This window comes from Phalacrocorax aristotelis, chromosome W, assembly GCF_949628215.1.
Source record: "Phalacrocorax aristotelis chromosome W, bGulAri2.1, whole genome shotgun sequence".
Classification (NCBI taxonomy): Eukaryota; Metazoa; Chordata; class Aves; order Suliformes; family Phalacrocoracidae; genus Phalacrocorax; species Phalacrocorax aristotelis.
Window position 1 is genome coordinate 30,338,248 of NC_134310.1, and position 23,798 is coordinate 30,362,045.

At 65.1% G+C, this 23,798-nt stretch overlaps 2 protein-coding genes across 2 annotated transcripts; both read left to right on the forward strand.

Annotated features, from left to right (window-relative positions):
- The first annotated feature begins 2,077 nt into the window (after positions 1-2,077).
- SHC2 (SHC adaptor protein 2) lies at positions 2,078-8,104 on the forward strand. The gene is given in 14 exon segments (XM_075077323.1): positions 2,078-2,246; positions 2,249-2,396; positions 2,398-2,656; positions 3,480-3,550; positions 3,921-3,981; positions 4,169-4,288; positions 4,413-4,466; positions 4,685-4,736; positions 4,908-5,034; positions 5,180-5,357; positions 5,440-5,506; positions 5,602-5,766; positions 6,212-6,513; positions 6,683-8,104. Coding segments are annotated over 14 exon segments (1,827 nt in total). The 5' UTR covers positions 2,078-2,152; the 3' UTR covers positions 6,812-8,104.
- Positions 8,105-13,049: 4,945 nt separating this feature from the next.
- On the forward strand, positions 13,050-16,828 carry C2CD4C (C2 calcium dependent domain containing 4C). Its single transcript, XM_075077335.1, has one exon. It carries the CDS (start codon positions 13,108-13,110, stop codon positions 14,365-14,367), a length of 1,260 nt encoding a protein of 419 aa, XP_074933436.1. The 5' UTR covers positions 13,050-13,107; the 3' UTR covers positions 14,368-16,828.
- The last annotated feature ends 6,970 nt before the right edge of the window (positions 16,829-23,798 follow it).

Consider the following 23,798-nt stretch of genomic DNA (forward strand, 5'->3'; position numbering starts at 1 on the left):
AACAAAACCAAGGAGGGTGGAGAGAGGAGAGAGCAGAGAAGCGGTTCCTAATATGGCAACAGCACATGTAATTCTATTACCTTGATTTATTGATCGCACTTAGAGCAATTACTGGCTTTCACCCCATCACCTGCCAGGGAGCAGGAGACAGCAAGGAGAAGGCAAGACAAAGGCGGCCCAGGGCATGGCTGGCCTCAGGGGAGGCTCGGGTTTTGTTTGTGCCGAGCATTGCCTCTGCAGGCAGGGGAACGGGGTGGTTTCCACCCGGTCAAGGAGGCTCCTCGGGCAGCTGGAGCCAAGCATGTCTGCTCTGCAGAGCCCATGATGCCAGCACCGCAGGGACAGAGCTCGGGTGTTATGATGACTTTGGCGATGGAGGGGATGGAGGGCTGGGGTGGGACGGGGAAAGGCAAGGGTCCCCAGGGCATCAGCATGGCAGAGTAGCTGTGGGTCCTGCTCTGGGCCAGGGAGTGGGTTTCAGATGTGGGCCCCCCTCACCCTGTGGCCCCTTGCACCTCTGTACCCAGCCAGCCTGGAGCCAGGGTGGGACGGGGGTTCAGCATCCACGGCAAAGCACTGGAAACACCAGGGAAGAGGGTGAGTTCAGAAGGAAGCAGCAGCTCCAGGCTTGGTCCTTGGCTCTGCCAGGGCTGTGCTGGGTGGCTGGTGTGAGTCATGCTGGAGCATCACCCCACCGATTCACATGGACAGGGCTTGCATGCTCTGCCTGAGCTTGGCTCCTGCCGCTCCGGGCACCGGCAGAAAACCCCAACAGGAGCCCCTGACTCCATCTGTACGGGCCCAGCGCCCATCTCACGCTGGGGGGACATGCGTGGCTTGGCCACTCTCCAAGCCCTGCGGGGAGTGGGATGTTGTGGGTTGGTGCCAGGCTCGGACAGGAGGTCTGAGTCCTTTGAACTGCTGGAAAAAAGCAGCAGCCCCAGGGCTGGAGGAAGGGCGAGTTGCTTGGCTGAGGTCAGAAAGTGCCTTTAAGTTTGGTTTGGTTTTTTTCTTCCCCTACTTGCTGCAGATACTGGCAGAGAAGCAAGAAAATGATTGTGCTTTTTACTGCCTGAGCCCTACAGACAGATATAAACAAGCGGGAGCCAGACCTGGCTTTGGAGGCAGCTGAAATCAGAGTGAAAGAGACCACTGGGCTGGGAAGCACAGAAACAGGGCAGCCCTGTTGTGCGGCCAAGCCTGGCAATGGCTCCCGCACCCCTGCCTCCCTGCCAGCCCCGGGCCCCCTGCAATGGCTTCTCGGTGATGAAGATGGGGAAAGAGCAGAAAATGTCCCCATTGGGAGCGAGGGCAGCAGCCAGGGGTTGCTGGTCCCTTCCAGAAGCTGCCTGCTCGCCACTCCAGCTAATTGCAAAATCTGAGCGGTGAACAGCCCCGCATCAGCCTTACGGCTCCCGGGGGAATGCAGTAGTGCCCCCTCCCCCGCTCCACTGCCCCCCCCCCGCCCGTTAACCCTGCAGCGCCCGCGGCAAAGCTGGGAGCCCGCAGGGCCGGTGGGAGCCCAGGGGGGTGCGGCTCAGCCGTGGGCTGCAGGCAGTGGGTTTGCACCAGGGCACCGGGCAGAATGGCTCCGTCCTCGCAGGCTGTGTTTGCGGGGGCATACAGATGTGGGGGGGCAGCCCAGGTGTGGGGGCGGCCGATCCGTGCCCCGAGGTCTGTCAGCCGGCACAGGCAGCCCGGACTGTGCCCAGCGGGGGAGGGCGAGCAGCCGGGAGCTGCCGGGAGGGAGGGGGATGCTGGGGTGGGGGGGGGTGAGAGGCGGCCTGAGGATGCTGGGGGGGCCGGGCAGCTGGGAGGTGCTGGGGGAGCGGAGGAGGGTGAGAGGCGATCTGAGGATGCTGGGGGGGGCGGGTTGCGGCGGCGGCGGCAGCCAGGAGGTGCCGGGGGGGGGCGGGGGATGCTGGGGGGGGTGAGAGGCGGCCGGGGTGAGAGGCGGCCGGGGGATGCTGGGGGTGGGGTGGGACGGGGGGGGCGGGGGATGCGCTGGCGGCCGGGGGGGCCGGGGCGGGCGGCGGAGCGCTCGCACCATGACATCAGCGCGGCGCGGCCCCGGGGGAGCGGGCGGGGGGCGGGAGCCGGCGCGGCGGCGGCGGAGCGGCGGAGCGGAGCGGAGCGGAGCGCGGCCCCGGGCATGCTCCCGGAGCCCAAGTATGACCGCTTCCGCGACGAGCCGCTGACCGCCCCCATGCCGTCGCCGGCCCCCGGCGCCCCCGGGCCGTGCCCCGCGGCGGCGAGGAGCCCGAGCCCGGCACCACCTTCTGCGCGCTGCTGCCGCGGATGCCGCAGTGGAAGTTCCCCGGCCCCGCCGGCTTCCTCGGCCGCGGCCCCGCCGGCGCCGGCCGGGAGCTCTCCGCGCAGACACGGGCGGGCGGCGCCGCGGCCGCGGGGGGCCCCCTCGGGGCTGGCCGCCGTGCTGGGCGCCTGCGAGCCGCTCTGCGCCGCGCCCTGCTCGGGGCCGGCCGGCGGGCGGCCGCGGGGGCCGGCGGCGGCGGCGGGGCGGGCGGCGCGGGCGGAGGCGGCCCGGCCGGGCGGGGAGGAGTGGAGCCGCAAGGGCAGCTTCATCCGCAAGCCGGCGCAGGGCTGGCTGCACCCCGACGAGCGGGTGCTGGGGCCCGGCGTCTCCTACATCGTCCGGGTAAGTCCCGCCGCAGCCGGAGCCGGAGCCCGACGCGCCCCGGCGCGGAAGGGCGCGGAGCCCCCGCAGCCCCCGACCCCACGAGCGTCCGGGGCAGCCGGCAGCCAGGGAGCCCCGTCGCCGCCGGGCCGGGGCTCGGCGGGTCTGCCCGCTCCTCCCGACGGCTGCGGGCAGGGTCCCCGGGCCGGGTCCCGTCCCCCCGCCCCCGGCTGCCCCAGAGCTGGGTCTGCCGCCGAGGGCCACGGCCGCGTCCCCAGGCTCCCGTGGGACCTGCCCTGGCACGGGCGTCGCGGGAGCGCGCGGTGCCGAGCGGTGCCGTGACGGCGGCCGCGGGGATCCGGCGGGGATCCGTCCCGGAGGGTGCCGTGGGCAGCCACCGCCGGTGCGCGCAGCCTGCCGCCCCTCTGCCCCATCGCCGGCGCCCCGGCCCCGTTACGCTGCCCGCAAGGCCTGGCACATCCAGGGAGGGACGGCACGGCCTCCCGAACCGGCCTGGGAGAGGCCGGCGGCCGGGGCGGGGGGGTTCTGTGCCGGGGAACCAGCCCCAGGGCCCAGCCGCAGCCGGCCCCTGCGAGGGCGGCGCAAGCCATAGAACGCAGATGAGTTTGTCGGGTCTCAGTGCGGGGTCTGGGCATGTGATGGGGCATTTTGGGGTGGAGGGGGAAGGGGTGCCGTGTGTTGGGGTGAGAGCCCTGGAGCTGGCATTGGAGGGGCCCTTCTCACTGACACCCGGCTCCTCCCCTCCTCTCCTCCCCATCCCCTGCCCTGGGCTGGCAGCGGTGGTCGGAGGAGGCTGCTCTGACCGTGTCATGTCCCCCTGCAGTACATGGGGTGCATCGAGGTGTTGCGCTCCATGAGGTCCCTCGACTTCAACACCCGGACACAGGTCACCAGGTACGGCCCCGTGGTCCTACTCTCCTGCACCCCGCTGCCACCTGGAGCCCCCAAAGTCCCTGGGTGCTCCCCCTCCCCGGGGTCCTGCGGAGAGGGGGGGACATGGAGCCAGGGTTTGGGGGGGCCCCTGCCCCACAGGATCCATCCCGCACACGGGGACATGGACGAAGGGCACTGCTGCGGATCAATGGGCGGAAAGAGGAGAAGGGAGGTGGCTCCAGCTGGGATGATGTACCGTGGGGTGACGCCGCAGCGCCTGGGGCTGCAGGGGCTGATGCCCCCAGACCCCGTGGAGCTGTGGGCAAGGAGGTGGCTGGGAAGGGGCCAGGAGTCTGCAGCAGTAACCCAGCCAGGGGGCCATGGCTTGCAGGGAAGCCATCAACAGACTGTACGAGGCGGTGCCGGGCGTGAAGGGCATCTGGAAGAAGAAGGTGAGTTTCCACCCAGCCTGTCCCTCTCTGGGGTCAACCGGGGCTGTGGGACAGGGCGTTGGGCGTGCCTGCCCAGTTCATGGGGCAGAGCCTTGGGTTTCTTGGGGCACCCTTCTGTGCCTCCTTCACCCCAGGAAACCTAGTCCTGGGGGGCTGCTTTGCCCCCATGCTTCTCTCCCCCTGTCAGGCTCCCAACAAAGCCCTCTTCTCCATCCTGGGCAAGAGCAACCTCCGCTTTGCTGGCATGAGTATCGCTGTCAATATCTCTGTTGATGGGCTGAACCTCATGATCCCCACTACACGCCAGGTGAGAGCCGTCCCTGGGGATGCAGCCCCACCACCCGCCATCTCCCAGCCCTCTGCCTCCTGCCACAAACTAGGGGAGCTGGTGGCCCCTGCACTAACCCCCCAGGGCTGTGTCCCCCCTGCAGATCATCGCCAACCACCACATGCAGTCCATCTCCTTTGCCTCCGGTGGGGACACGGTGAGGCATGCATGCCCCAGCCGTCCGCCGGCTGGGGTCCCTCAGGGGCAGTGGGGATGGGGGCTGCCTGTCCTATGGCTGAGCTGAAGGGTGGGGCAGCCTGGTCTTGGGGCAGGACTTGGGGCTCGGGCTGAGCCTGTCCCCTTGCCCCAGTGGCCCCAGCCCTGCTCCCTGCACGGCAGTGGGACACAGGCCCTGAGCAACCCCTCTGTCCCCAGGACACCACGGATTATGTCGCCTATGTTGCCAAGGACCCCATCAACCAGAGAGGTGATGCTGGCACCTGTGCCGGGAGCTCTGCAGAGGAGGAGGGATGCCCTGGGGGCTGAAGGCTGGAGGAGGGGATGCTTTTTGGGGGGCACGAGGGGAGGATCAGGGTGGTCCCAGAGGGGTGATGAGAGCATGGGGGAAATGCTTGAGCCATCGACCGTCTGTCTGCAGCCTGCCACATCCTGGAGTGCTGCGAGGGGCTGGCGCAGAGCGTCATCAGCACGGTAGGACAGGCCTTTGAGCTGCGCTTCAAGCAGTACCTGCACAGCCCCCCCAAGGTGGTGGCACCCCCAGACAGGTAGGGGGATGGGGAGACCTGCCTCAGCCCTGCACCCTCTGTCCCATGCACGTCCCCTGGGTGGGGGTTGCTCTGGGAGCCCCGATCCCTGCCCTGGGGCTCTGAGGCAGGGAGGGTGTCCCCAGCTCACCCATCCATGCTGCAGGGTGCTGGGTGCAGAGGAGTCGGCCTGGGGGGAGGATGAGGTGGCTGAGCACGATTACTACAACAGCATCCCAGGGAAGGAGCCGCCCCCAGGGGGGCTGATCGACTCCCGGCTCCAGCATGGCACGATCCTGGGTCACATCCGCACTCAGCCCTCCAGCTCTGGTGTTCCCAGCCAGGTGAGCCCCTGGGGCCCCTGCTGGCCCTGCCGTGGGGTCCCAGGCTGGTCCCCCCGACACCCCTGCTGTCTCCTCTCCCCAGGGCGGGTTTGCAGCCAGGCGAGACCAGAGCAGCCAGTTGGGGCCGCCCTGGGACTTGGAGAGCCAGGGTGGGTACCTCCGCGGGGGGGACCCCAGGGACGGTGAGCGGGGGTCCCCGCAGCTCTGCCCGGCCTGGGCTGGCAGTGATGCCTGGTCCTCGCAGGCCAGCCCTGCGATGGGTACCTGCAGGCAGACGGCCACCCCCTGGGGCCACAGGACTATGAGGAGCACATGTACGTGAACACGCAGAGCCTGGACGCCTGGGAGCCGGAGGCAGCGGCTCACGGGGTGCTGGAGGAGAGCCCCAAAAAGGACCTCTTTGATATGAGTAAGCCACCAGGCTGGGGGTCTGGTGCAGGACCTGCTGCGGAGGGGCTGAGCCATGCCGGTGGGCTGCCCAGCCACGTGCCGCAGCCCTGGTGGTGCCCACGCTGGCTGAGCCCAGAGCAGCCGTCCTCGCCCACCCTTGCCAGGGCAGCAGGGCCATGCTCGGGGCAGGGGTGTGGGTGGGCACGCCATCTGCCTGCCCTGCCTGGTCCCATGGAGGGGGCAGCTGTACCAGTGCAGAGGGGCACCATCCCCTCCTTGTCTGGGCACAGGCGCAGTGTCCTGCCCGGGGTGGCTGTGGTGCAGCAGAGTCTGGCCCGAAGGTGGGTCCAGCTGTAACCCCCCAGGTCCTGCTGCCACTGCTCAGCATGTCCCTATCCCCGCCGTGCCCCAGCTGCGCTTTGTGCCCTGGCAGGGTGACGCCCCACACTCCCTGCCTCCCACAGGGCCCTTCGAGGATGCCCTGAAGCTCCATGAGTGCATTGCTGGGGGCAGCACCAGCCTCCCCATCGAGGACCAGTGGCCGAGCCCCCCCACGCGGAAAGCCCCCATTGCCCCCACGGAGGAGCAGCTCAGGCGGGAGCCATGGTACCATGGGAAGATGAGCCGGCGGGATGCTGAGAGGCTCCTGCAGATGGACGGGGACTTCCTGGTGCGGGACAGCCTCACCAACCCGGGGCAGTACGTGCTGACCGGCATGCACAGCGGGCAGCCCAAGCACCTGCTGCTGGTGGATCCCGAGGGCGTGGTAAGGGCAGGGCACGGGGTGAGCGATGGGGGACGGGGGTAAGGGCAGGGTGGGAGGGACACTGGGGGAGAAGTCCACAGGGATGGGGGGGTACTGGGGGGTTTCACAGGAATGCTGGGTGGGAGGTGTCTCTCCTGGGTTCAGGTCTGCTGTGCTTCCTGGCCCCCAGGTGAGGACCAAGGATGTGCTGTTTGAGAGCATCAGCCACCTCATCAGCCACCACCGGCAGAACGAGCAGCCCATCGTGGCTGCAGAGAGCGAGCTGCACCTCCGCCAGGTTGTCCGGAGGAAGCAGTGATGCCAGGGGGTACGTGAGCCCCCAACTGCTCCCCTGGCACTGGACTCACCCCAGCCCCAGGGCAAGCCAGAGCCCCTCCACTCTCCCCTCCTCTGATTGTGCCTGGCGTCTGGGGTAGGCAAAGACCCCTTCACCCCCAGGGTTGGGCTCCTGATCCCCCTCCTCAGCAGGGTTTTGCAGTCACTGGCCCCAAAGGACCCCCCACTCTGCTGCCTCTCTTCCGTCATCTGCATAGGGCTCCTTGCCCAGCTGGACACAAAGACTTTTATTCCACATGCAGAGATGAAACTGCGAAGGTGGGAGCCGGCGGCTGGTCTCACTGAGCGAGTAGGGGCCCGAAGCCAGCCTGAGCAGTGCTGCCCACTCCTGCCCAGGCTGTGCCCAGCTCACCGCAGCAGAGGGAGGGGGCGTGGGTGGGCATTGCGGCGGGGCTGCCCTGTCCCCCTCCTGCCCAGAAGCCCTGCCTGCACGGGGCTGGTTGAGCTGCTGGTACCACTGGCCCCTGTTGCCCAGAACCGCGGCCCCCCACACCAGCTACGTCCCAGCACATGGAATTGGTCTCTGGATGATGATGGAGCAAACAGTGTCGGGGCTGGCGCCAGGAGCCTTGTCCCAGGGCTCCGTAGGTGGGATGGGGCGAGCAGGCTTGGTGTGCACGTGCATGTGTGTGCGTGCATATCCGTGTGTGTGTGTGTGTGTGTGTGTGCACCCGTGTGTGTGCGTGTGTAGGTATGTGAGGGGCAGCCAGGGGACCAGCCCCCTGCACACTGAGCTGTGTCTCTCGCCCAGCGCTGCTGCTCAGGACCCAGCTCCCTGCCTCGGTCCCTCTCTCTGGAACAATGTTCAGGGGGTGCCCCCACCCATGGGGTGCCCCATCAGTGGGGGCTGTAGCCCCCGGCTTGGCTCTGCCTGTGGGGCTGACTCGAGTGTCTCTTTGAGGCCGGCGCTGCTGGAATATCCCTGTCGCTCCCACCTTTCCAGCTGGATTCTCCCCAGCAGTGGCTGCCATGTGAGGCTCCCAGCGGTCCCTAGCCCCTACAGCCCTCCCCAGGCCGGGGCCAGGACGAAGCTGTGGTGGGAAAGATGCAGGGCAGGGGGGAGCTACCGGCACTGGCTCACGAGGCTGGGGCTGCTGGGAAGAGAGGTGTCCCACAGCCCCCGAGGACCCCCCCGGCCGGCTCGGGGCTTTGGCAGGTTTTTACAGCATACACAGCCCCTTCTCCAGCGTGTCTGGCGCTCGGTGCGGGTTTGTGGTTTGGAATACATTTCTAATTAAACGTGGAAATGAGCGAAGCGCCCTGGTTGTTCGTGCCACCCCTGGGCATGGTACTGGGACAGGGCTGCCGCTGCCAGCTGCTGTGCCTGCGGGCTCAACGGGGCCAGGGGTGCAGGCGGTGCAGGGATGGCATCTCCATCACCACCAGCTCCTGGCTGGACTCACTTAGGTCTGTCCCTGACCCCCCCCCCCAGGTGCCGCTGTACCCCTTCTGCATGTGGATCACCCCCAGTCGCCCCACCTCCAAGGGGGCTGCAGCATCCAGGGCTTGGCCCCAGGCTGCTGGTCCTGCACGGCATCTCCTCCCTGCGCACAGCATCTCCGCACCCTGCCTGCCCCACTGCTTGCAGGCTCACATCCCACCTCCGCCCGGGGCAGGATGTGGCCGCTCGCCTCGGAGCCTCCTGGCAAGGCCTGGTGTGGGCACCGAGCAGCCCGGAGCCAAGCTGCTGTTCATCCCCGTTAATGAACCTGGCGGCTGGTGGAGCGAGAGCCCCTCAGTGGGCCTTGGCCGTGGCTCCCGCCTGCGCGGCGTGGCCAACAGGTAGAAAAGACACTTTGCTGGAATCGGCAGAGTCGAGGGAAGGCTGCCCCAGTGCTGCTGGAGCCGGGCAGTGGGAGGCTTTCTAAGCCGGCGGCGTGGCTGGGCTGTGAAGCGTGGGGTAGCAGCCTCCTGGCGGGTCCGGCACCAGCCCCGGCACTGGCGGGCTCTGGGGTCCTGCCAGTCCCCTCTGCTCACCCGGCCCCAGGCGGGTGCTGGTGGCCCGCCCGGCTCTGCCCCGCATGCCCAGTGCTGCCGCCGGCACCCACCTCGGGGAGCAGGGTCACCCTGGCACCTCTGCCCCTCGCTGGGGATGGCACCTCCCGGGGCAGGGCTGCCAGGTGCCGGCTGAGTCAAAGAATAAAATAAGCCCCTAAATAAAGCCCAGTAATGAATGTGTAATTTTCCATTGATAGTTGAATACCTACAGGGATGCGGTGCTTCCGTCTCAGCTGCTATTTTTTGTCATGTAGTAATGCATCTGCAAAGATAATTGCGCTGTTCCCCCAATAGCAGAGGCAGGAAAAGGCTGCAAGAGCCTGGGCTTACTTCTTTTGCCACTAGAGAATGAGCCCACACCTTTCATCGGCTGCTGCTGGCTCTACCCTGGCCCCTCAGCCCCCTGATGCTGCCGTGAGGTGCCCGAAGGGCTGGTGGCATGTTTATTTTACTGGTTTAACTGCTTTGTTTGAGGCTGGTGTGTGGTGCTGATGGCCATGGGCACAGGGGGCTCTGCTCCCTCCTGCCCCAGGCTGCTAACCGGGGGCTCAGGGACCCTCCTTGAGAGGGTCCCACTGTGGGGCAGTGCCCCACAGCTGCCCAGCACAAGCGCAGGATCCCGCTGGGTGGAGGCAGACTGGGAGCTGCGCAGCATCATTCTTGAAGCAAAAACAATATGAGGCCTTTATTGAGTTAAGTATGGACATGAATAATGCAGTCAGAACACCAGGGAATGCTCCCATCTGAAATTGGATTTCTTTCTGTGTGCTCTGCACCCTCGGTGCGGCTCGCATTGGTCCTCACTGAGCCGGGGGCAAGGGGAGGCTGAGGGAGGAGGGGCTCGCAGGAGGCTGGGGCTGAAACTGCTGGTGGCTGCTGGTGCGTTTGGAGTAGCAGCCTGTAGGCTCCAGAGTTAACACCAGGCTGAAGGGGAGAGTGACTCACCTGCCAGCACTGCTCCTTCAGCCTGCGTGACACTGGGGAGACCAAGGTGTTTTGGGGAGGTCTGGCAGCCACAGAGAAGCAACTGCAGAGGGACATGGCCTCCTTGCTTTCCCAGGGCCTTGTGGATCTCGCTGATCAACCATCCCTCTGTCTCCAGATGTGCTGACAGCAAACACTGCCAAGTTCAGTTTTCCTGGATCGAGGGGTAAGAGTTTCCCACACTGGCTCTCAGCAAGTTTCATGGAAATAACTAACCAGCTGGAGAAGAAGAGATGAGTGCAGCACTCCTTCCCTGGAGGGGCTGTGGCAGGGGCTCAGCCAGCGCCCCGGGATCCCACAGTCCTTGTGCCACCCCCTTTCCTTCGTGGAGCTCTCTCTTTCCCAGCCTCCAGCAGGTGGTAGCACGCTGCCAGCTCCACCAGACACCTCCCCAGCCCTGGTATTGTCCCCAGCCTCTTCAGCATCCCTAGCTCTGCCAGTGTCCCCAGCCAGGCGTCGCTTGCCAGCGCTGCCATGCCCAGGCCTTGCCAGGCACTGCACACCTCTGGCGGCCTCCAGCCCGGCACGAGGGACCCCTGTCCGCCTCTCCCAGCCCTTGCACAGCTCCCCATCACGCTGCCTGGGGAGGCAGCTCTGGAGCCCCAAGGGCTGTCCCCTCCCGGCATCCTGCACTGCCCAGATCCATGGAGAACCCTGGATGTGGGGGAGGCAGGCGAGGAAAGGCACACCTCCCAGCTCCACACTGCTGGGTGCTGAGTGAGGGCCCAGAGCCCACTTTGGAGGCCCTGGAAACCTTGTTTTCTGCTGGCCTTGTGAGTGTTTGTTCTCTGCCCATTGCTGTTCTGGGTCCAGCAGCTCCTGCTGCACACAGTGGCTGTGGCTGCAGGCAAGCACTGGTCTCTGCCTGCCCCGTGCCAGCAGCAGGGCTGGCTGCAGCCCCTGCCTGCGCTGCTGGGAAGGGATGCCCCCGGCACAGCCCGTGTCCCCAAGGTGCTGGAGATGCGAGTGCCCATGCCAGCTCCTGCCGCAAGCGCTGGGAATCACTTCACTGGGAACTGGAGCATTCAGGTCCTCAGCATCTCCACCTGACACTGCAGCTCCTCTTCTGCCTCAAACCTGGAAACCCTGCCCTGAGCTGAGCCCAGGCAAGCTCAGTGCAGGCAGCAGGCAGCTCCGAGCACCCTGCTCCCCTCCATGCCCCAGAGACAGCTGGCCCTGATCTGATCAGGCAGGGCTGGCCCAGCTCCAGCGCTCTTTGTTATCTCAAGGGAGCTCAACCATTTCTGCACCTTGTTTACCCGCTGTTCTGCAGCATGGAGGAAAGGCCTTTTGTTCAGCAGCCTCCCCTTCCTGTGAACTTCATCCTCCTCTCCTGGGTTCAATCCACCCTCTTCCCTGCCATGGGACCCAGGACTCAGTGCCCTGCCGTGCAGAGTCCAGGGCCCAGCCGGGACACCACTGTCCCCCTTCCCCACTGCTGCCCCCAAGACATCCCTGCCCAGACCCCTCCAGGTCCTGTCTGGTTCCTGCTCCCCACAAGGCCCCGTTCGGAGGGTCCCAGCAGCTTTTTCCTGAGGCTGGTGAGGGGCAGCCATGCCAAGGGGCCCGCTCCCAGTGTGGGTCTGCTGTTGATCAGAGCCACTGCTCCCAGCCAGGCAGAGCAAAGTGCCAAGAAACTGCATAAATCAGAGCACTTGCCCTGCCAGGGAGCACCCACTCACTGGTGGGAGAGGCCTGGGCATGGCAGGCGGACAGCACGCGGCAGCAAAACCAGGGGGTGCAGGGAGAGGGGAGGGCAATTTGCTTCCAGAGAGGGAGGAGGGTTGTTCCCCCAGGCCCTGGGGACCTTCTCTCCTGACACCTTTCCCAGGTGCTGGCAGAGCTGGCCGCTGGCCCTCAGTCTGGCTCGGCACAGCTGTCCTCTTTTTATCAGCTTGGAGTCAGGATGCAGAGGGAACCAAGAGCTCCCACCTCTCACAGTCGCTGCCTGACTGCCGCAGACCCTGCCGACGGAGCTCACCAAGCCAGGCTTTCTTCCCTGGTGATTATTCTCAGCTCTGCACTGCTGTGGGATGATGGTGCCATCCCTGCAGCCTGACGGCATCCACGGAGCAGAAGCCAGGGAGGAATAGCCACTGGCCCCCATCCGTGCCACTGTCCTGCTTCGTGCATCCCTGTCCGCAAGGCTATAAATCCATGTGGTACCTGGGCTGGGGTTGATCACACTCGTTTGAGACTCCTGCTGCCCTCCTGCCCCCGCACAGCACCGTGGCCTGCAGGGGTGCTCCGTGGATCCTCCTGACGGTTTGTCCCCGGTGCCCCCAGCACCACCTGGGCCGTATCCTGCCCCGGCGCTGTCCCCACCCGGTGCTGGTGAAACGCGTGACATGTGGCACTGCCTCCCCCCACTCCTCCAGCCGCGATATTAAACCACTTATTGCACTCAGCGAGCCCTTGAGCTCCGAGCCGCCTTGGAGTGCTGTTGGCTTTGTTCAGCGCTTTGATGAGCTCAAGGGCTCGCAGGGGAGCGACGGCTGCGCCCCGGGGGGGAACGGCTCCGTCCCGCCGGCCTCGGTCCGCGACCGCGGGAGGGCGCCAAGGGGGGGCACGGGGCCGCTGCCGTCCCGCTCCGGGCTCAGGGGTCCCCCACTCCCGGTCCCGTCCCAGCGCCGGCGCTCCCGCGGGCAGGCGGCCGGGAGTCCCGGGGCCGGGCCCCCGCACCCCCCGAGCATCAGCACCCCGCGGCCGCTCGGCCCGGCTCGGTCCCGCTCCGGCCGGGCGCGGCGCGGGGAAATGCGGGGGCGCCGCGCTCGGAGGATTACGGCGGCGGCGCGGGGAAGGAGCGGGGCCGCCGCCGCCGTATAAAAGCGCGTCCGCGCCCGCCCCGCCCGGGCTGCGGCGGCGGCGGCGGCGGCGGCTCCGCTCCAGGGGCGGTGGATCCCGGCAACTTCTCGCTCGCCTTCGGCGGCGCCGGTCAGTCGGTCTGTCCGGGCGTCGCGTCGCGTCGCGGCCGGCAGCGGCTCCCCGTGCGCCGCGGCCGCCCCGTCCCATCGCTCGGGTCCGCGTCCCTCGGGTCCCCGACCGCGCGGCCGGTTCTTTCCCGTTCCCCGCCCCCGGGCTGGCGGGTCTCGGTTCTCATCTGCGCGGCCGGTTCCTTCCCATCCCTGTCCCGTCCCCCCCCGGGCTGGCGAGTCCCTGCCTCTCGGTGTCGCCGGTCTCGGTCCCCCCCGGGCTCCGGTCCGCCCCTGCCGGTGCCCGGCCCCCGGTGACAGCGTTGCCCATCGGGTCTTTTCCAGCCCCGCAGCTGCCGGCAACATGTGGCTCCTGGAGCGGCTGCGCGGCGTGGCGGAGAACGGCGGGTCCCGGGGTGCGGGGCCGGAGGAGTCCCCGCGGGGATCCCGCTACAGCAACGTCCTCACTCCCGACAAGATCCCCGACTTCTTTATCCCGCCCAAGCTGAGCGCAGCGCCTGCCGAGGCCGAGGGTCCCGAGCCGCCCGCAGCACCCGCCCTGGGTCCCTCAGCCTCAGAGCAGGACCTGGCTGGCCGCAAGCCCCCGCGCAGTCCTCGGCCATCCAGCCGTCCCCGGCCACGGGCTGCCGGCCGACACATCATCCAGATCGAGACCGCCGAGGACTGGACGGCCGAGGGGGGCTTCGGCACCAACGCGGACCCGCAGGCACAGACGGCCATGTCGCTGCCTTATGTGCCCAAGGCGCAGACCTCCTATGGCTTCGCCACACTGGTGGAGAGCCCACACACACGGCGCAAAGAGTCGCTCTTCCACAGCGAGCACAGCAGCCTCTGCCCCTCGCCGGCCACCTCGCCCAGCGCCCAGCGCCGAGCCAAGCTCAACGGTGAGAGCAGGCCCCGGACGCCTGCCGACCTGGGTGCAGCCCTCATGCACCCTGGCCGCTACTTCAGCGGCGGTGAGAGCGACACATGCTCCTCAGCTGAGTCTTCACCCTTCGGCTCTCCACTGCTCTCCCGCTCCGTCTCCCTGCTGAAGATCTTCAGCCAGGAGAGCCAGTCCAAGGTCATCAAGCTGAAGCACTCTGTAGCCCGCAACAGCTCCCTGTCCACCGATGACAGCTCAGCCGACACCAGCCCCAGTGCCCAGCGCCGCGCCAGGAGCGCCCCGGCCGGGGGGCAGCCGCCAGCTGCTCTGCTGCCCCTGGACCTGCCGCCGGGCCGCAACCGGGAGCACAGCCTGCGGCTCAGCCGGGGCGGGAGCCTGCGCCTGGCTGCCGAGTACGACCCCTCCAACGCCCGGCTGCGCGTGCGGCTCATCTCTGCCGAGGACCTCTACGATGCCCTCGTCGACCTGCGCAGCATCAACTGCTGCGTCTCGCTGTGCCTCAACCCTGGGAAGCTGCAGAAGCAGCGCAGCACCATCGTCAAGAACAGCCGCAACCCTGTCTTCAACGAGGACTTCTTCTTCGATGGGCTGGGCCTTGGCCATGCCAGGAAGATGTCCCTGAAGCTCAAGGTGGTCAACAAGGGCAGCAGCCTTAAGCGGGACACACTGCTGGGGGAAAAGGAGCTGCCGCTCACCGCCCTCCTGTCCTGCCTGTAGGTGTTTGCAGCCAGCCCCAGAGGGACCCTGCCTGCCTGTGGGGCTGGGGTGAGGGGGGGAGGCTGGCCCTGTTCCCTGGCCTCACTGCAGGAGGGTTTGGAAGGTCCCCTTGCAGGAAGGATGGGGCTGTGGTAGAGCATGGGGATCCCTGGGGGTTCTGCCAGCACCAGCTCTCCTGAGGTGGGGCAGGCAGGGCTGGCATCCGCAGCCTCTTCCCTCTGCTCCCTCCTGGGGCTGCATCTCGTGGAGCCCAGCAGGGAGCCACTGGCCCTGTCTCCACTGGGGAGGATGGATGTCACCTGCTGGGCTCTTCCCTCCCTGGTGCCTGTGGTCTCCAGCTGACCAGCATGAAGGCTGGAGGTGGGTAGGTCTCTGTAGCATACTTACTGCCACCTCTCTCAAAGCCCCAGCTCCTGGAGCCGGGTGATAGCATCAATCTCAGCTTTAATTTAAAAGACAAGTTTCTAGTCTTGGAAACTGCAGAGAAAATACTGCAGAGGTGACCCAAGAGTGGGCCAAGGGAGGTGACCCTGGGGGATGAGTCAGGTTTGTGTCTTTCGAGCATCTCCTAGACTCTTTCCAGCCCTGTGGGACTGCACAGATGTGCAAGTTGGCTTAGTCCGACACCTGCAGCCCCCCTGGACACCCTCCCTGCCCACCCCGAGCAGTGTCCCCTGCTGCTGACCACCTGTGGGAAACTGCTCACAGAGCTTTGGGTTTGCTCAAATCCAGGAGGCCACCTGTGCCTGTCCCCTGCCCGTGGGAAGGAGATGCCAGGGGCAGGCACTGCCATGGAGGGGCCTGGCACCCCTCACCCTGTGCACATGGGCCGTCCTGGGCAGTGTCCCAGCAGGCGTCCTTGCTGACAAAAGCTGAGGCAACAGGAGTAGCCCACCCTGAGTGCTGGTGGTCTGGATGGCACTGGGGACATCCCCAGGTGTCACCGGGCAGGGGCGCAGGCTGTGGCTGAGGCCCCCCTACCCTCTGCCCTCCCTCCCCTGTGCGGGATCGGGGGCTTATGAACAGCTGCACCCACCGGGCAGGAGGGATGTCTCCCGTGGGGCTGTGAAGCCCCTGTGCCCAGCAGGACCCAGCTCCGCAGAGGGGCTGGCCTGGCTCTGCAGTTTCCCTTTGGGTGGAGTGGAGTGCTCCCACCCCTGCCCATCCCTCCCTGCCGTCCCGGTCGACTGGCTGGAGGCGCTGGGAGCGGGGGAAATGCTGGCCCGGGCATTTCTGCGGGTGGATAAAACAGACGCGTTGTTGTTGTTTGGTGTGATGTTACCCGTTGCATTGGGCTCTGCATGCTTCTGTGGAAGGGAGCAGAATGTGCAGTGCTCCTGTCCCTGCCTGTTGCAGCATGTGTGGACACACACGCACACACGTGTCCCTCTGTGTTAACCTCTGTCGGTGGCAGTTGATGTTCCTTCCTTGTCCTTTGCAGCAGATGGCAGATTTCAGTGTTGGCTATTTATATCTGAGGCTGATCTTTCCCAGCGTGTTTTACTTCTGTCTGTAAATATGTTTCAGGTACGCGAGGCATGGTTCTGATAGCGCGGTGTTTGCATGTCGGGGGGATTTGGGGTGATTGTGGCTGTTTGTCAAGCTTGTGGCTGAAAACAAACCGTGCAGGACCTAAGGAGCAGACACGTCCCTCCTTTGTGGGGGATTTCCCACCTGAGGCTTCCCACTGCTCCCCCAGGAGCCAACACAGGGGGTGCTCCTGGCTCCCCAGCCTCGCCTTGGGGGCAGCCAGGGGCTCTGGGGTGGGCTACATCCCTGTGCTGCGAGCAAACATCCTGTCCCTAAGCCGACCCGGGCAGGAAGAACACCATGCCTGGCTGGTTGCTGCCCGACAGCCCCGTGCACCCCTCACCAGTGCCCTGTGGTCCCTGGGGTGCTGTGCTCCCCGGGGTGCTGCACCTGCAAGGGGCTGGTGGGACCCTGCATTGCTGGGGGTGGGGGAGGACGCAGCAGGCTGCAAGGGGAGGGGGGAACAGGAGCTGGGCAAAGATTGTGCTGCTCTGTGAGAGGGTTGGGGGGTGATGCATCCCCAACGGCAGAGCTGTGTGCCTTTGGGTTTGGGGAAGGGAGATGCTGAGAGCAGGGCCCTGGGCTGCTCCTTGGGTTGGGGATGGCCCTGGGGGAGACCCGAGGGCCTGGAGGCTTGTGCTGTCCCCTCCCACCTGTCCCAAGGCTGCCTTGCTGTCCGCTGAGCCCTGGGACATGCTGCTGTGAGCCCGGCTCCTGTGACGGTTGGGAAGGCGGAGTGGGAGCCGGGACTGTGGCCTGGCTGGGTCTTTCCTCCCCTGTAGCTCTTTTCTACTGTTCCTGCTTTGATATTTCTGTGGCTGGATTTAATGATGCATTTTTGGAGTGAAAAAAATATATTAATACCTGAATGGAATGTTTGTTTACAGATTACTTCCCCTTTTTAGTGCAATAAAGTAATTTCTAAAACAGATGCAGGTGGTGCCCTGGCTCCTGGTTTCCCTGAGGCATTCCCTTTTGCTTTTCATCACCGTGGCTGCGGCATCCCCCCAGCCCTGTTATCTTCCACGCCAGCTCCCTGTGCTGTGGAGGGGTGGGGGAGCAGAGCTGGGACCCTGGAACTGCCCAGCCACGGAGCAGTGTCAGCTCTTCTGGTTGGTGCTGCCTGTTCCCCGCAGCCTTGAGGGGCTCAAAGCACTTCAGCAGCTCTTCCCCGGTGCTGCCAACGAGCCATGGCGTGAGGCAGGAGCAGATCCCTTGGGGAGAACAGGGCATGTGGGGAAAGGGGCTGTTCCTGCCTGGGAGGGACCTGGAGCTGTCGTGGCTGGGGCAGAGCTGAGCCAGGGCATCGCCTGCACAGGGACAGGGCTGCAGCGAGGGAGAGCCCCTTCCCACACTCCTGCGGGGGTCCTTCCTCCTCCTCACTGGCTCCTCCAGCCTGGCCCTTGCAATTCTTCTCCGCAGTGCTGGTGATTAAAGATATGATGATGTTTTTGTGCTCTCTGTCAGCAGCGGGCTGCGTGGGCTGGAGCGCTGCCCTCACGGGGGCTGGGTGCCCAGCACCCCGGCCCTGGAGCTGCCCTTGCCGGGGGCTCTGAGCTCCTCGGGGAGCTCTTTGGGGCACAGCTGAGCTCTGACCCCATGGCAGTGCAGGGGTGGAAGCCCTCCCTACTGCACTCAGAGCTTCACAGCCCTTTTGCCCTCAAACCCCCAGCACCTCGGGCCAGCACGAAAACAAACCTGATGGTTTCTGCCCAGCCATGGCCCCTCCATGGTGCCGCTGGGGTGAGTCTCCCAAGTGCTCTGTGGTGCGAGCAATGTGGGTGTCGGATGAGCTGCTGCCGGGGCATCCCCTGGACCATTTCCCTCTCCTGTCCCTCCAGGGAACCCCCTGGCTGTCAGCATTCAGCAGATTACCCTGATTTTTTCCCCATCTTCCATTTCCAAATCTGCTTTTAACCAGATGCTACTGAAGAAAAGAGGGAGGTTTGTCTGTTACCTAAATGCCATTTTTCTAATTTCCACCATCCTAATAATTTGTCATTTTTGGTAGAAATAAATGCTGGGAGCGCTAAACAGATCTGCCCTCTCTCCTCCTGCCCCCACAGGGGCAGAGAAAGCAGTGTGGTAGGTGTCAATAATTTAAGTAGTGCTTTTTCTAGAGGTGTAAAGCTACAGCAGTTAGCAATAAAATGAGGCTGATTAAGTTTGTCTGAACAAGAGTGGATGGGGTCAGCCTGAACACACGAAGATTCCCTGGAAAGTGTTCAACATTCAAAGTAGTGGAAGCAGTCAGAGGGGTGGAGAGGGGCATCTTGTGGGGGAAGATTTAACTCTGAATTTGTAATCGAGTCATTGTGGGAAGGAAATGTGGCTGCTTCTCTGTACCCTGGGGTGGACCCAGGAGGGCTGGGGTTGGGCGGAGATGAGCCCCTGAATTGGAAGATGCGGGGTGGGGGGGGGGAGCAGAGGGATACGTGCCCTCACCATAATGCAGCCCCTCATGATGGAGGATGTGCCGATGAAGTGCAGCCCTTGGAGGCTGCCAGGTGAGAGCCCGAGACCAAGGGCAGCTCTGCCCATCACTGGTGATGCGCACATCAAGGAACACTCGAGCCCTGAGGGCTTTCCCCCACATGCAGGCTTCTCTGGCCGGGGGTCCCCAGGCCAATGCAGCCACGTGTGCCAGGGGGTGGCACGGTGCGTGTTTGGGCAGCATGATCTGTGCAGGAAACTGAGGCAGGGAGGGGAGATGGCTGGATGTGGAGGAGCCGGTGGCAGCTGCCGCCTCCTTTACCCTTATCTCTGTAGCAAGATTCACCTGGGCGAGACACGCACATAGACCTTGGCTATTTTTAGTCCTGTGTTCCCACAATGCGAAGACTCAGCTTCTGAGAAAATTGCCTGGAGCTCATTTGGCTGCGTGCGTGATGGCTGGTGAGGGAGGGGGGGCAAATTAGGGGCTCGATCTCATGCAGGGCATGTGGCGGGGCCAGGACTCCCCAGGGAGGGTTTTCCAGGGAGGAGGGCAGCAGGGCTGTTCCTGTGGGAGGACACCCTGTCCCTGCCCTGTCCCTGAGCTGGGCACGGGGGTCCCAGGGCTGAGTACTTTCCCCAGCTGATGCTCAGGGGTCCTCAGCTTTTGGCCAAGTGAGGCAGCAACAGCTGGTTCTCCTCCCCAGATTTTTGGGCCCTGTTGGGTCTGGGGGAGCCCTGAGTGCCCCCCAGCGCAGCCCTAGCCCTGCCAGGCCACGTCGTCCCTCACCCGACCCAGCTTCCAATTTACTGTTTTCGTCAGAAAAAGCATCTTCCTGTTGCCTGGCAACCCTCAGCCGCCCAGTCCAGCGGCGGATGCGGGGCGAAGGGGGGGGCACTCCGCGGGGGGTGGGGGGCTCTCTCCTGCCCACAGACCCCACTGTGCCAGGGGCAAGGGGCCACGGGGGCTGCTTGGAGGCGGGCACAGCATGTGTGAAGCCACCTCAGCATTTCCCGCGCGTGGGCTTGGGGGGCGTGAGCGCCCAGCGTGCTCCCAGCTCCGTGCCCGAGGTGCAAAACCATGGCCTGCCATGGACTCGCCGCTGGTGAGCACAACCTGCCACCTTCGAGCACGATGGTCCCCCCAGGACGTGATTCACCAGGCCAGCAAACAGGCAACAGCAGCCAGCCATCAGACATCACAGGAAAACCTCGGGGGGCAGGAAAACGCCTGACTAATGCCTGGGGCAAGACCCCCGCAGCCATCACTGCTCTGCAGAGGGGCGACAGCTCTGCAAAGCGCAGGCACGCCCCAGGTTTGGCAGCAGCTGCCCTTGCAAGTCCCCCACCTCCTGAAGCAGACGTGGCAGCAGCCCCCCACCCCTGGCCAGGCTCCCAGCCGGCGCTGAGGGATCGGATGGTGAAACGGCCTCGTGCCCATCACCGTCCGTCAGCCGGGCTGGGGGCACGGGGGGATCCTGCTCCAGGGCCAGCCGGGTGCTCGCAGCAACTCTGCCACACAGCCGTGGGCACGTGTGGCCGGCCGGCGGGACACGCTGCGTGCGGGACCAGGCACGCAGAGGCGTGGGGCGGGGGCGGGTGTGCGGCAGGGAAGCGGCGAGCGTGCCCTGGGCAGCGCCGGCTGCACGCGAGCGTCGGCCTCCCCCAAGGCACGCGCTCCTTTGCTTTATTGCAAGCATTTGTCTTCCATGTCAGTGTGTCTGTTTTAAAGCAGAGAGGAGAGACTCCCACAGTTACTGGGAGGGAAACAGAACTTAATTGAATCCCACAATCCCTTGTAGTCACATCAGGCGAAAGAGAAACCAGAGGAGAGCAATTCCCCTCTGTGCTCCTCCAGGGCTCCTGTGCTCCGGCACCCCGGGCTGGGTGCCGGTTGTGCCATGCCAGCAGGTGGTCCGTGCTCCTCCAGGGGACACAGAACCCCCGGGCTGGGGGACCCAGGGGTCCGCTGGGAGCAAGAACAACCTGCGGCTCCTTGTCGGTCCTGCAGAGTTTGGCAGTTCGCTAAAAGCCAGCGCTGGGGAAGCAGCGGCCGCAGGGGTGTCCGCAGGGCAGGTAGTGCTGCCTGCGCAGCGCCAGCCTCGGGGTGCACGCTCCGTGTGTTTTGCTTTTCTGTTTGAGCTTTGCTCTCCTACTCTGAGGCTTGCAACCTGACAAGGACCTGGGGCCAGATCCTGCCTCTGGAGCCAGGGAAAGGCAGCGAGCAGACGGGAAGGGCTGCCTCAGCCTCTCCCTCCCCATCTCCTCTGGCAGAGGAGAAACTAAGGCAAGCCCCTGGAGCCAGCGCAGGCTTGGCTCGGGCTGGGGAGCGTGTACGGAGCGTGCGGGACCACATCGGGGGAGCGCACGGCTACAAGGATGGGTGAGGGCGAGGGCAGAGGCTGCTTTGCAGGGTGAGGAATCTCTCCCTGCTTCTCCTGTCTGTCTCTAGCAACCTGCTCTTCTCTAGCTGCCTGCTGGCGTTTTACATGCTGCCTTTAGAATGTTTGCAAAATGCCCAAAGCATCAAATAGGCCCAGGTGGGAGGGAAAAAAAAATGGCATAAACAAAGCAGACAGGAGGATTTGTTAAACACCAGCAGCTGCTGGCAAACGCTTTAATATCAGTGCAGATGGGCACCAATCGATACGGCATTTGGGGCCACGGGCTGATCTCTGCTCTGTGCCTGCGGGCTGGTACCAGCGCTTGCCGGCTCCCACACAGGTGGGGCTCTAGCTGAGTCGGGGCCGGCTGTGCTGCAGGGGTTCCTGCTGTGGCGGGGGGCCCCCGGCCGGACCCTGACCCCTGGGGTGGGGAAGGGCTGGGAGATGCTCTGGGTGCCGGCCAGGGAAGGGCTCCATTTCTCCCTCTGCTTCCCCACACAGACCTCAAGCCCCAAGCAAGGGGACACGTCTCCATCTCCATCCCTCAGCTCTCCTGGGACAGTGGCAGCTGGGGCCATTCGGGTGCCAGCCAGGCATGGGACCACGTCTGCCATCACGGCCGAGCCTGCCCGGCGGAGGCAGCGCCCAGAGATCGCGCTGGACACGCCGCAGGGAGCTCCTCTGGCATTGCCATGGTAATGGAGATAACAGCCCGCTGCCAGGCAGAGAGCAGGGAGGGCAGGGAGCTCCGGCAGGCTGAGCTCGCTGGGGACATGCCGCCGGCTGCGGCCATCTGCACCGGAGCAGCGCCGGGAGTCCCAGCCCAGGGTCTGTCATGCCGATGGCCCCTGTCCGAGCCCCGTGACGGCCCAGGCCGTGGCGAGTGTGTCCTCACCGCAAGTGAAGCCCTCAGCACCCCTCACACCCACAACAAAGCCAGAGGTTGCACTGGGCAATACATAAAAATATATATTCAAAACCTCAAATCTCACCGCTGCCAGGTTATAATTAATTCCTATTTGCAGCTCAGTCCAATTTCCCTCACACAGCTCCCAATTCAATCCAATTGCCATATGAGATTTCTGTAATCACTAATCTTATCAAGCACATCAGTGTGAAGTGAGAACACTGCAATTAGCAGGAACAGGAGCAGCAGGTGAGCTGCCTCTCAGTGAGTATTTATTTCACCTGTGCCAGGGGAGGATGTGTGTCTGGCTGAGCACTTGCTGGGGCTGCCCATTGCTCACCCTGGGCAGGGTGGGATGCTTGTCGGGCTGAGGCCGTGGTGGTGCTGGAGCTGCTGAGCACCAGCAGGCAGCACAGCCATGCTGGCAGCTGGCCAGCCTCTGCCATGGAGGGGGTCTGGCCTCTCCCAGCCCCCCCCATCCCCAGGGTGCTGCTAGGGGAACCAAGAAACCTAAAGAGGATTCTGGCAAAGTGTCCTTAAGGAGCTCTGCCTGCGCCTCAGCTTAACACAGCGGCAGGAGCTGGAGATGAATTGTCAGACTTAATTCGGGTTTCCTGGCTCCTCTCGCTGTTTCTCCCAGTGCTGCAGCCCAGCTCCATCCCAGTCCCACTTGGGTGCCCCTCGCTGAGCAGATGGAGGCTCACGCTGTAGGGGCGGTGGGAAGTTGCTGGTAGCCCGACCACTGGCAAAGCATCACCCTTCCTTTAGCAGTTGCTCTGCGTGGCCATGGGGGATGCAGGGCCTGATCCCTGTCCTGGTCCAGGCGGTGCAGGAGGGACCTGCCAGTGGGAGGTGAGCCGTCCATCCCACCCTGTGTGATCACCCCTGTTACTGGACCCCCAGCGGGCTCAGGCAAACAGGGAATAAACCCACAGGTTTATAAATCCTGCTCCAAGCTGCCGCTTGGGGATTGACGCGCTTTTTTGCAGACAATCTGTTCCCCTCCCACCGCCGCTGGCCACCTGCCTGCAGCGTCTCCTGGCAGAGGCGTCGGGTGGTGGGAGTGGGGCTTGCCACTGGGCCAATTCACCAAAAGCCCCCAGGCCCCAGGGAGCCAGGCTGGGCTGAGCAGGGAGCTCCCTGGTAGCAGCGGCGTTGCTTCCTTGCACCGGCAAACCCCAGGGCCAGCTGAGTCTGCAGAGCGGCAGCAGGGACCGGGGAGCTGCCGTTAGCCCTCCCCAGATCCTCCTCTGGATCAGGCGGGTGATCTTCTGCTGGGGTGGATGGGGGTCCCGGGGCTCTGCTTGTTTGGGAGCGGCCAAATTATCTGTGTTTTTTGTGCAGCGTGGTGAGGCTGGGGGTGCCTCAGCCCTGGCGCCACCGGTGCCAAATGTCCCTGGGGTGCAGGGAGCGGCTCAGACAGCCCCGCGCTGCGCCTCGTGGGTGCCAGGAGAGCATCGCCGTGCGCCGGTCCCTGCGCATGCGGGTGCCCCTCCGATAGCACACGGCGGGGGGCGGCGGGGTCCCCACCCTCGCCACAGCTGTAGCGTCCGTAGGGCGGTGTTGCACGGGCACCTACCAAAATCTCTTGCTTCGCCACCCCCAGCCGTCTGTCGCTGCTGACACTCACCGACAGGAATAAACTCCAAACACCTACCATATGCTTTGCTACTTCTGCTGCCTGCGCGCACTTGTTACTATATATTTCCAAAGCTGGGGCTGCCTCTGCGCGGTGGCTGGCAAGCCGTGCCCTGGCGGCGGGGAGACGGGCCGCAGGGCAGCGCCGCGGGGACACGGAGTTTCTGGCATCCCTGTGGCAGGCCTCTGCCCTGTGTCGGGCTCAGCCCCGTGCAGGGGGAAGCCCCGCTTCCCACGCAGCACCGGCTCCGCTGCTTGTCCAGGGCACAGCTGGCTGCCACGCTGGCAGCTTGGGCACCGGTGGGGCTGGCCGGTCCTGCCCTGCGAAGGAGCACAGCGGCGATGCAGCCCCTCTGCGGCAGGATCCAGCCCCTCTGCGCTCGGCCGCGGGCGCCGCGCGGCTGGCTCGCTGCCTGCCGTCGCACCTCACGGCGCACCGACAATGCACCTTCCCCGGGCGGTGCAGCCGAGCCTTTGCCCTGCGGCCCTGCCCGGCGTCAGCCCGCGCCGGCGCTGGATGCAGCACCCGTAGCCGCGCT

What these genes read in the sequence shown, in the direction of transcription:
- C2CD4C (XM_075077335.1), top strand. Translation starts at nt 13,108, where the DNA reads ATGTGGCTCCTGGAGCGGCTGCGCGGCGTGGCGGAGAACGGCGGGTCC.